Source organism: Epinephelus lanceolatus, chromosome 3, assembly GCF_041903045.1.
Source record: "Epinephelus lanceolatus isolate andai-2023 chromosome 3, ASM4190304v1, whole genome shotgun sequence".
In the NCBI taxonomy this organism is placed as follows: Eukaryota; Metazoa; Chordata; class Actinopteri; order Perciformes; family Serranidae; genus Epinephelus; species Epinephelus lanceolatus.
The window spans coordinates 14,015,966-14,028,027 of NC_135736.1; the positions used below are offsets into that span (position 1 = coordinate 14,015,966).

The following is a 12,062-nucleotide window of genomic DNA, read 5'->3' on the forward strand; positions in this document are numbered from 1 at the left end:
CTGCTGGTTAGCCATAATAGATCATAATTTATTGGTTGATTCATATCATGTGTCAATAATATTAATTTGTAAAGTAGATAGTAATGACAGTTTTCAGATAAATGTAGTGAAGTAAAAAAGACAATATATGCTTCCAAAATGTAGAGGCGTAGAAATAAAAAACATAAACAGATTATGACACAGTGGGCCCTGAGCAGAGACACATAAAAGCCTCCCAGGGTAGGTACAACATGTTGTTTCTCCCCACAGTGTCATACATGCATTTGGCCTTGTTGTTGAGCTAGTTTGCTGTCTCTGTCAAGTAGTCATTCAATCTACAGCAGGAAAATTGCACTTCAAAATGAAAGCACTGTGCCGGAAATTCACTGTACTTAAAAATAAAGTGTGTTTTTTACAAACTTGAGATATTCGCGAGTAACTTGTGGTCATTTCAGAAGGGATTAGTAACCCACTTTTGGGCTGCAGCCCACTAGTTGGGAACCACTGAGTACCCAGTGCAAGTCTTTTGGATAAACTGAGGGAATAGAAACACTCTCCTACACGGTATCATGATGGTTTCTTTCTTGTAACATCTTTAAATTGAATGTTCAAGCTATTCCTTTAGTTCTGTCTTTATCAAGGACTTTTGGGGCTCAGTTATTAACATGATGACTAAGCCCTTAGACAAGAAATGCAAGCTTAGGGCCCCCCTGAGCCCTTGGGCCAACGCATTCTCACTCCGACCTTGTCACATATTAACGTTTGTCATGGACTTTCCACGTCCACATATGATGTGCAGGGTACCCTGGGTGGGTTGGTTGTTGACATTCTGGGACACCGTGTCAAATTCTCACATGCATTGTCTTCTTTCACAATACACTTACTTTCTCACAGGAAATTTAATTTTAACAGAGCAAATTGACATCTTTTTTCCTCCCATAACCCACCATGGTTGGGTTTAGGCTACACTAACATGTGGTTGGGTTTAGGGACAAAAAACAGGGTTTGGCTATGGAATCTTACGGGACACAAACATCGCTCTCTCAGGTGAAAGTCAATGTTTCCCCCTGACACCACTGGCCGCCGTTAAACTATAACTGCAACCGGCCACTTATCATGCTGACATTAAAGGATGCCTTTTTTCGTTGGTTTCTGATACCACGAGTCACTGCCTAATCACCCGATTTTGACGACTTCGGAATGAGACCGGGCTCCTTGGCTCCTGGGCCCTTAGCCTGGACCTGATAGGCCCATTCAGTAATACATCCATGAGTATAAAGTAGGATGTAAATACTGTATGTAATGTAAAGAGCAAGTAACTCGATTAGGTTCATTTTGTCTACTCCATTAAATAGTATAGAGGTTTTTCTTTTTTCAGACAGAAAGATTGGGAGATGTTTCGACTGAGTGCTTTCATGCTTTTCAAAGCCTTTTCGACACATCCAGATATAATTATAGTAATTCTAGTGGTGACCAGTTGTATTTGTTTCATTTTTTTGACAAGTCAGTGACATTTTTAATTATCTAATCTAAAACCTAGAGGAATATGCCATTAAAAAAAAAAAGAGAGAGATGTGTGTGTGATGTCATTTTAATTCAGGAAATGTACAATTTTACGGTAGTTTAAGACATGACCTTTGTGTCCTTAGTGGTAGTGGTGGTTGTGGGGGCTCTGCTCCCTGGGCATGAAGGTTTTGAAGCACTAATCACCAGGAACCTGCAGATGGCGCTGATGTCAATGAAATTCTAAAACTGTGACAGAGTGGTCTCAATTTCTTTCTGTCATGCTCCCTTCAAAAGCTGAAATGGTTCATGCCCCCCACCCCACTTTTTTTTTTTATCAATCATTAACCATAACTGAGAAAGCAACTAATAAAGACCATCCACGCTGAATTTCAGTGAAGCACCACCTGCAGTGGCCCCACAGTTTGAGTCCCACTGTTGTGACTTACCACACGACTAAAACAGGGGTTTAAAATGATAGTCCATACTGGTGTTGGTGAAGGTTTGATGGCTTATCTTGTGAGTGAAATAATTACAATGACATTATGCATCCTCACTGTTGTCTGCCTATCTTTGGTGTATTTTTTTTATTCCAGCATGTCATCTGTTGCATCTTCCCATGGTACAATGAACTCTACAAAGTCAACAGTAATTTGAGTGCAGCAGCACAGGTCAGGTCATTTAGTGTCAGTATGTGAACAAAGGGGGTCATGTTTAAGTGTAAAAAATACAGCAAAACACTGGTGGTTGGTTGGCTCATGGGTTGTTGTATATAAACATTTTACAGATCAAGCAGTTAATTGAGAATATTATCTGCCTATTAATTGTTAATGAAAATAATCATGAGTTGCAGCCACTTCCTGCATGGTTTAGTGCCACATATCAGAACATTTTTGCCACTCTGCTATGTTATTTGTGTATGTGCACCTTGACTGAAATGTGAGTGATTCATTTGTTATTGTGTGTGTAGTTCAAGGGCTCTGTTTACTGTTGGCTTGGACTGAAGCCTTGCTCTCTTTCCTGTCAGTGAGTAGACACGACAGGCTCTGTGATGAAAGGCAAAACCATCCTGCGTGCACTTTAACCCAACTTGCTAGTTTTTATGCTTTTACTCTTATGTTTTACAAAAAAATAATGTAGTAAAGCAATCACTACACAGTTTATGTCAACACTAATATTACAAAACATTTGTCAAATACAAAGACCTGTGTCTGTGTGGTACAGCTGTTCTAGATGCAACTGGCAGTGAATACAGCCAGTGGAAGACAAATGAACCGGACAGGTGTTAGAAACAATCACATTTATTGCAGTTGGCCAATCTCTTTATTCTTCTGTTTCTGGAGAGTCTGTTTCCTGTAAAATCATAAAAGAAGAAATTAGATTATTGTGACTGCGATTCTTGTGTCATATGTTTTTTTGTTTGTCTCTGTCCCACTGAATTGGGGACTTGAAACAAAAACTACAATGATATTTATGTTCATATACATGCCTGACAATATACAGACATTAAAGGGTAACTTCAGTAAACATGGACCATATTTCCTCATGTTTTTGTTTCGAAATGACAATTAGGAGAAACAGTTTTTGAAATTAGTCCAGCATTGAGCAAGCTGGCGAAACAGTCAGCAATGTAACCACTCAGGACAACTGGCACTATCAGTTTTTGTCCACTAAAAGTGCTTGTTTTTCCCATTGACATGTTCAGATTATTCTAAGTGCCTGACAACATTATGGAAAGGATCCCTACAGAGACAGACCCTCCTGTTAAAGTGTAAAATCCTTTTTGTTTAACTAGAAACAGCCTTAAAAATGCTATCACTGAACCCTCCAGACTCCATTTAACTGAACTGTAATTTATGGGTGTATAGGGCCAGCATATTTTCACATCTAACAGAATTAAGTTAAGGAGTTCACTTCATCCAAACCAGAGTTGGTTATTGTTGGAACAAAGACAAACAAGAATGTTTTTTGTGAGTTTTATTTTATTTTGTTGACTATAAATGAAGTGGGTTTTTTTTTTTTTTACAATGATAAAATTATTGTTTATTTAAATGGAGTCTGGTGGGTTTGGCAGTAGCAGTGTCTGGGCTGTTTCTGGTTTAACAGAAATGATCTGACTCTTTAAAAAAAGGTCTAGTTCTATACTGATCCTTTCTTCAGTTGTTAGACACATAAATTAACAATCTGAGTCTGTCAGTGGCAAAACAAGGCCTTTCAGTGGATGTAAACTGACGGTGGGTGCCCTGCATGTGAGGATGACCAAACAGATTCATTTCATTGGCAACCATTTAAAGCAACATTGGTTTGAGGTTATTTGCACTGGAGGTGGTGGATTTGAATGGTATAAACATTAAAATGATAAATTAGTTCAGAATCTGGAAGATTAACTCAAGAGCCATTTCATAAAGTGAAACTTCTCCAAAAATGAAGTAAACTATACAGCCAGCAGTTGCAGATATCATACCCTGAAGTGTTCCCAGCTTCTTATTTCTGAAAAGAAGGCGTCCCCAGGGCAGGAGGTGTAGTTCACCATCTGTCTGTGGCCGTAAAGCGTGAAGTTAGCAACCAGTCTTCCTCCATCTACCGCACATTGGACCAGACGATGGCGCAGCAGCTCGATGGCATGGCGGGATGGCAGGGTGGCAGTGTAGTTACCAATGATTGACACGCCATACCCAATGGCATTGTGCCCCCTGGTGTGTGTGCCGAGGTAGTTCCAGCCTCTGCCTTCATAGACGTAGCCATCAGAGCCAACCACAAAGCTGACGGCACAAAGATAGTACTCACATGACTAATGAATGCAGTGTACAGTAAGTGGAGATAAACTTTTTTTTTTTTTTAAACAACATTCATGCAAATATTGGAGGATGATGTTAAGTCAGAAATTGTGCTGCTAGATATTCCTAACAAATGTGTGCTTGTAAAACCACAAACTTGAACATTTACATTTCTGTTTGAGAGATACAGTGTGTTTATTATTGAGCTTTAGAAGTAGGCAGATTGTTTAGACTTTGGATTGAGCCAGGCTATCTGTTTCCCCTTGCTTCCAGTCTTTATGCTAAGCTAGGCTAATCACCTCCTGTCTCCAACATCAGTCTTTTCATTGAAACCAACTCTTGACATAAAAAAAAGCAAATGAGTGTATTTCCTAAGATGTCAAACTATTCCTCTAAGAGCTGGTTACCTGTATCCTATGTCGCTCCAGTTACGAACTTCCTGATGGAAACGCTGCATGGCTCTCATGTCGCGAGAGCACCTTGAGAAGGATAAACAGGGCGAGGATGGCTCGTAGGTGTGGTGAACGTAGAGGAACTTGAGAGGCAAAGACAGTGGGATAGGTGTACTCTGGTAGGCTTTTGCCCCCCACTGACAACGAGGGATGATTTGAGGGCAGTCTGAGGAGATGAGGAGAGAGGATGAAGGTTAGGATACTAAAAAAGATCCAGATTTGGCTGTCGTACCTAAGACGAGAGTCTGACTGATATTGGTTCATTTCAGATATATCAGTATCTATGTATATGTCAGCTGCTGGCTTACAAAAATTGCAGTACATAAATGTCAAAGATGATTATGATGTAGTTTGGAAGGAAGGGTGCCATTACATTGTTTCTTCCAACAGTCTCACATAAATACATGGAATGGACATGACCTCTTAACAACACATTGTGTGGTGGGCACAAAATGTGTTAAAATTATGTGCTGGCAACACCAAAGCAATGTGTCTATTAGCAATGGTCCCATTTTCATTGTGAAGTGTTTGCAGTTTGGTTAGGGTTAGAGAACAAATATTACTTGGGTAAGTTTGGGAAAAGATCTTGATTTAAATTAAAATAACAATGTACAGGACATGGCCCAAGTGACATAAAATGACGTACTTGATGTAGTTACGAAAGTACCTGCATAAAGTACTTTGTGTAGTTACGAAAAGTCTATTAAGTCCATATAGTAATTTAACAATGTTGAGCTTTGGTTTCACATAATCAGCTGTTTCTTCACCAGAGGGGCTAACAAGCTAATTGTTCAACTGTAAAAATGCTCAAAACATATCTAGGTCTTAGATCTCGATTTCTGTCCTTCTAGGGGCAGTGAACACAACACTGACATATTATCTCCTTATAAAGTTGATGTACGAGCATGTTAACAAACATTTGCTTATTTAGCCTACACATCCAGCAGACATGGGGCAACATAAGCATTATTTGGAGTTATGTTTGTATCCACCTGATGAACAAGAGTCCAATATTCTCTCTCTTTTAGTTTTGTAATATCCGTCTCTTTAGCTGCTAAATACTGCATTACATTCACCAGCTTGTCGTTAACTGCGTCTGCCTGCTGTTTTTAGCTGATCAGGTAGCGTAGCAGGTTTATCAGAGCTCTTTCGCTAATAACTGCTGCCTGCTGAAAGACACTAAAATGCTTCTTAGAGTTGAAGGGAGTCAGGTGATAATTCTCTATTTTGTTTTCATTATCAATTAATCTACCCACTATTCAATATGAACATTGATTAGGTTAATTTTCAAGAACAACGTAAAACCCTCTGACAGTCATGTTTTTTGTTTAACTTCTTGCCTTACTGCAGTGATGTAGAGGTGTACTCCTTGGTGTGTCAGTACATCCTGACATCACGGTTTGAGACTGACATTACTCTTTAAGGCAGGAATACTCAACTTGCTTTGCCCTGGGGCCGCTTATGCAGAATGACAGGAGGCTAGGGGCTTGTTGATAAAAATCATAATTAATATTTATCGGATAAAATTGTTAAATGATGCAAATCCCGTCGCGGCAGCTCCACACAGGTCAGGTGTATACAGGGACGTTTCTGGGATTTGAGGACATTCAGGATTTCTGTTGAGTAAATAAAAAGCTCTATTTTGATGCTTTTTTTTTTAAAGCACTCTGGCACATAATTTACATTCAAAGCACAAAAAAGTCCCTGTGTGGATCAGTTTATTTCCACTGTGAATAAGGAAATGGTCAGCGGATCGCCTGGCATCTTATTGCAGGTGTAAGTTTAGTATTACTGCTTCTGCTACACTGTCAATGTTTAATATGGTATCAGGCTCAAAAATCTAGAATTGGTCATACTATCCAACACTCTCCAGACTATATATAAATAATGAGAAAGCCCATTGTACACATTTCTTTAACCATCCCAAGGACCAGCCTTTGTGCCAGAGATGCAACAACGGGTTGATAAATTAACTGGCTTGTTAGCAGAAAAAATATCTGCAACAATATTGATAATGTAATATAAAAAAATCACAGGTTCCAGCTTCTCAAATGTAAATACATTTCTGTTTTCATTCCCTTCCATGACAGTAAACTGAATATCTTTTTTGTTAAACAACAACAGGCATTTTAAAAGTGACTATTGGGTTTGGGAACTTGTGATGCACATTTTTCACAAGTTTTAGAGACCAAGTGATTAATTAAACATGGTAGTTTAATCACTGATGAAAATAGTTGCAGCCCTACTTTGCACCCAAGTGTACTTTTATTAATCACTTCATAGCTCACCCCAGTACTTGTGCACAAAAGCCTGTAATCCATCCTTCACCGCCTTCCCCAAGCCAGTGTCCAGAGCTATCCATTGTGTCTTCTCCAACTTCCACACTAGCGTTAGTGTCTCCATCACCTGGCTGTGAAGATCGAGTGGCTCCAGAATGGCTCGAGAGATCTCCCTTCGCCTCGGGCTAATGTGGCTGGTTATATCATCCATACCCTGTCCCTCCTGAAGAGTAAAACTATAGTATCCTTTCAAAACTTCACTGAGGGCCTGCAGCTGTTCAGATGCAGTTAGGTTGCTGAGGTCTGTGCCCAGTATAACTCCATCCATGCCCCCATGAATGACAGCATCAGTGGCCAGTGTAGCAGGCCAAGACAGCTTGAACAACTTTGGGTGGTCCACGCTGTCCCAGCACCCGTTAGGCCCCATGCGCTTAGATGCCGGGATGTCCTGTAGGCTGAGGAAGGACAAGCCCAGCGTCTTGCCTAAGGTGAGAGGAAAGAGCCCAACAGCTGGTGTCCCCTCCATGTTGGCTTTCAGTCCTGCTTCGATCCCTCGCAGTAAGGGTGCAAGAGCCACCGTGGTGCCATCTGGAGCCAGAACCACCCCTCTTTCCTCTCCGTAATCTGTCACAATGTGGTGGATGGCCTTGTCAAAGAAGCTAAAGGACGAGGCATTGAGAATGGCTGTCTCTAGGACCTCAGCATCAGTGAGATTATACGAGGCACCCAAGAAATGAATGGTCATCTCATCGTCGTGGCCGGCGGTCCTCCGCAGGGCCCGAACCAGAGCCAGGGGGGACAGACCAGGGTTGGACTCTTCCACCTGCTGCACAGCCTGGATGAAGCTGTCCATGTTGCGCAGATGGAGACCTGACAACAAATCAGGAACAAAAGAAGTGAGGGAAGTGCAGTAATGACTCTTAATAACTATTTACGAAAACTGACTACTCACATAAACTGTCAGGTTGTAGGTAGTGGGGAGAAGAGGATAAAATAGGGTGAAACAAGGTTTTAATACAACTAGTCCATACCCATTGAGTGCACAGTTGCCCACGTACAGTTTCACATGGTGTGTGTTTGGGATACAGGTCATAGGAAATTGCAGATTAAATAGTCAGCTGAACCCATTAAGAAGAGCAATGTATTCAGACAGAGGTTTTGTGAATTTGATAGTACAATTGCTTTATTGAAAGTACAGTAGTACCATTGCCAGTAGTGGTAGAATGGTATCATTTGTCAAACGTGGGACAGACAGAATGACTGACAGACAGTTTCCGTGATTATGTACAGCATACCATACCATGACTTAGTCATACCAAAAATTAGAAAAAAACAACAACGTTCGGCCACAGGGGGAGCCACAGCGATCAGTCGCATTTTAGCCATTTTTAAGCATTTTTCTGTTGTTATAGCGCCACCCAGTTGCCAATTTGAGTTACATTTCTCCAGTCACCTTGAGGCGTCCTGTTCTACATATCTACCAAGTTTAGTAAAAATCGATATGGCGGTTAGGCCTAGATAAGAAATTAGCTCTCTAGCGCCCCCATTTTGTTTGATCAGTCAATAATAATGGGGTCCCCTCAGATTATGTGTGGTCATATGCCTACAAAGTTGCGTGGTGATCTGTGAAACCCTTGAGATGTTATACACCTTTATGTGATGAGCCACGCCCTCCGCAATATTCATTGCCTTATAGAAGCTCAGTTTTAGTAAGTTTTCCAACTTTTGCCAAAAGGGAACTTGAGATATTGGTCCCTAGATTATGTTCACCGAGTTTCATGCAGATCGGCCAAACTTCCTAGGAAGAGATCGATTTGAAGTGTTTCAAAAAATTCAAAATGGCGGAAAATCTATATAACCAGAAGTTATGGGTTCCTGAGGCAAATTTGTTCCTCATGAGGAGAGGCATCTCTGTGCAAAGTTTCATGTCTCTACGACATACAGGTCATGAGATATGCCCATTCAAAGTTTGCAATTTCAGTCGGTTGCTATAGCGCCCCCGTTTGGCCAATGGATGTAATACTGCTTCATTCACATCCTCCCATGACCCTCTACCACTGTGCCAAATTTCACATGGATTGACCAAGTCAATGAGGTGAAAAACGTGGAACAGACACACAGACAGACAGAGTTTTCGTCAGATAAGATCCCTGGTGTATGTGACACAGTTAATGACACTGACACTGACAAATTCAGATCAAAGCTATGTTAGGGACAGTACGAACATTTTTGGAGGGGTCACTGGAGACACAGGAGAACCTTGCTTTTTTTTTTAAAAGCAAATCTCTCACTCATCATTTTTGTTTTCTGTGGACCCTTCCTTTCACTTTTTGCATCACCCTCCCAGCATTTAAAAAAAGAAACAGAATTAAGTGGGTAAAATTTGTTTCACAATTAGTTACTAAAAGAGGCAAAGTATAAAAATGTTTCCAAGTCTGAACATTGATGCTTTTAAAATAAAAAAGTAAATGTTAATTACAGATGTTGCTGTGGCTTGATACGAAACCAATTACATGATGAAATTGCAATACATTTTGCAAGATTAAACTCGTGTCAAATATAATGAAAAAAAAAAAATTAGAAACCCTCTCCTTCTCTCCTCCAGTAAAGGTCAGACTGCCCTCCCTTCAGCAGAAAGACAAAGACTAACAAGTCATCCAGATTAAACAACTAATGCCCTGCAAAGCAACTCATGTCAGTGTTTTCTGATCTGACCCGTCTATCAACAAAACAACATCGCCACTGCCTGTCCGTCTATCTTCACATCTGTACCGCAGTGGTTAATGTTTGGTTAGGTTTAAGGACAAAACCAACTTGGTTAGGTTGACGGAAAGATCGTGACTCAATGGAAAACATTGTGGTTTGGGATAAAAAAAAGACCTACGTTGTCATGGTTACAATTACACATGCATGGATAGGGTTACAGGATGATCATGGTCTAAGTCAAAAGGAACAAGCATTGGCTCTTTTTACACAAAGATCCCACAAAACTACCGTAACAAAGACCCTTAATTGCGCCAGTTTTGTTTTTTTTATGCAGAAGCAAACAACCGTATCATGTCGCCTCAGTGTGTGATTTTAGATAGCACGCCGGCATGCTGGATTTAAAACAGGCATGACAGGCGTGACATGTAACACAGAAGCGTCTGCCTCTAGTGTGACTTTTCAGTGTGTGTTGGGCAACACTTTATAACAGTAACAATGGCATAACATTGCATCAACTAACATTGGCTGTACCTGTTATATGGCAGTTCTCTCATCTTATTTTCCGAGGGTAAGGAGCACCCGCATCACATTGACTCCCCAATTTGTCGATATTCTTGCTGTTTTTCTTCTCTGAGTTAGCTGCTAACTGCTTATAGGTGCTTTTTAAATGTCTTGGCAGTTGGTCGCACTTATAAGACGTCACGGAAATTTCAAGCCCGCCCATCCTGCCGGCTCACACTTTTTACACAGACGTCGATTGGACTCTGTTACTACCTCCAGAACATCTCTATCATCTCTGCCACTTTAAACAAGCGGTGTAAAAGGGGTTATTGACTGCCGACAGGAAACAGGAAACAAACAGCGCTCCCCCGAGTTAAAGTTTGATATTTTGTTGATCCATCCTCCCACGCTGACTTCCTACATACATGGACTTTGTCGTTCCATAACAGCTTCACACTACTCCCTCTTTTGCTCCCGACAGACTGTCATTATTCCAACACTTCCAGAGGGTTTTGTCACTTGAATTTTTTTGGAGCCATTCGCTCAAGCAACTTATGCTGTTGTTTTTCTTTTGAGGACAGTATCAGTGAGATATAACCCTTTCACCTTCTCTAAACCAAAACCCCCATCCCGCCAATCATTTTCATACAGTCCCTTAACTTGGTGTGGTTATTGAGAGCTTATTTTATAGATTAACATGAAAAGTAACATCTCATTGATGCTTGTTGGAGGTGGTAATGTAAAAACCTAAAATTTGACCAGGCTAAGGTCCTTTCTCTTTCATTTTCAAATCTCCATTAATGGTTATAATGTAAAACATATTTTTTTCCTCCTGTACGTTTTTGTCTCTTTGATTATATGAGATTCATTTCTGGGGGTGGATATAGATGTTAGTTAATATCTGTATGTGTGATGAGTGAATCTGGAAAAAAAAGGTTTGTTTGTTGATTGATAATCAGAAAATTTAGTAGGCCTTTTCAGTATTTAATAATAAAAAAAGAGGATGAGCATTATAGAAACCTGTGCTTGTCTTATTTAAAGATTACAGATTTCAAGGAGTTAGTAAATCACCACATGACAAAAATATTCCTCATCAGCATACCATAAAGAAGCTATGCAGACTAATGAAGAATTCAACTCAAGCTAACACAAAAGCTGACAAGTTTAAAATAATTAAACATACCTGTCGACCTGCCATAAACAGTTAAGACGTAGGATAAACCCAGAGCAAAAAACGACACTCCAGATAAAGTCATGTTGGATCTCCTGGCTGCTGCCTCTGAAAAAAGCAACTAAAAAACAAAAGAAATAAAAAACAAACTAAAAGGCTTTCTCCGAGCTAAACGAACAAAAGACAGGCTCTCCAAAAAAGTAATCTGAGTAGCACAGTTACGCTTCCAAGCACTTCTGAGTTGTGTAGGTGTATTTGTGTAGGTGTACGTGCATGACTGCAGTGTTGTGTCCCAATAGGTGAAGAGTACTCAGTGTACACTGATGGTTCCAAGTATTGATCCAGAAGTTAAAGTGTGTCATGAGCAAAACAAAGTCTGGGCCCCTGCAGTAGAGTTTATTACAGAAAATGATTCTCCTAATTATATTGAGTTGTGTCACTCTCGAGTCATGCAGCCTCGTACAGCTTCCTCTGAATACAGAATGTCATTCAATAAACAAACTGAAGTGAAAACTAAAGCAGATTTGCGGTAAATGTTTACCTTCTCATGCGATGACTGTTGTGTACTCACAAGTACCAGGAATTATTTTAGTTATGGGAAATCACAGAAACTGTTAGATTCCATTTACTTTTAATGCAGGGAAATTATGATTATGATTGTCCTGTTGTAGTTTGTATATAACAGCTTGTGGTA

At 40.2% G+C, this 12,062-nt stretch overlaps 1 protein-coding gene across 1 annotated transcript; it reads right to left on the bottom strand.

Moving 5' to 3' along the window:
* Nucleotides 1-2,767: 2,767 nt before the first annotated feature.
* LOC117254734 (N-acetylmuramoyl-L-alanine amidase-like) lies at nt 2,768-11,607 on the bottom strand. Its single transcript, XM_033623130.2, has 5 exons — nt 11,381-11,607; nt 7,000-7,860; nt 4,667-4,877; nt 3,947-4,244; nt 2,768-2,835 (listed from the first exon to the last, which is right to left on the bottom strand). Exons 1-5 carry the CDS (start codon nt 11,451-11,453, stop codon nt 2,806-2,808), a joined length of 1,473 nt encoding a protein of 490 aa, XP_033479021.1. The 5' UTR covers nt 11,454-11,607; the 3' UTR covers nt 2,768-2,805.
* Between the last annotated feature and the right edge of the window lie 455 nt (nt 11,608-12,062).

Bases quoted from the DNA above. Each gene is read 5' to 3' on its own strand.
- LOC117254734 (XM_033623130.2), bottom strand. From the start codon at position 11,453: ATGACTTTATCTGGAGTGTCGTTTTTTGCTCTGGGTTTATCCTACGTC. The intron at 4,878-6,999 runs GTGAGCTATGAA...TCATCTCCTCAG, and splicing joins TTTTGTGCACAAGTACTGGG to ACTGCCCTCAAATCATCCCT. The intron at 4,245-4,666 runs GTAACCAGCTCT...TTGTGCCGTCAG, and splicing joins TGGAGCGACATAGGATACAG to CTTTGTGGTTGGCTCTGATG.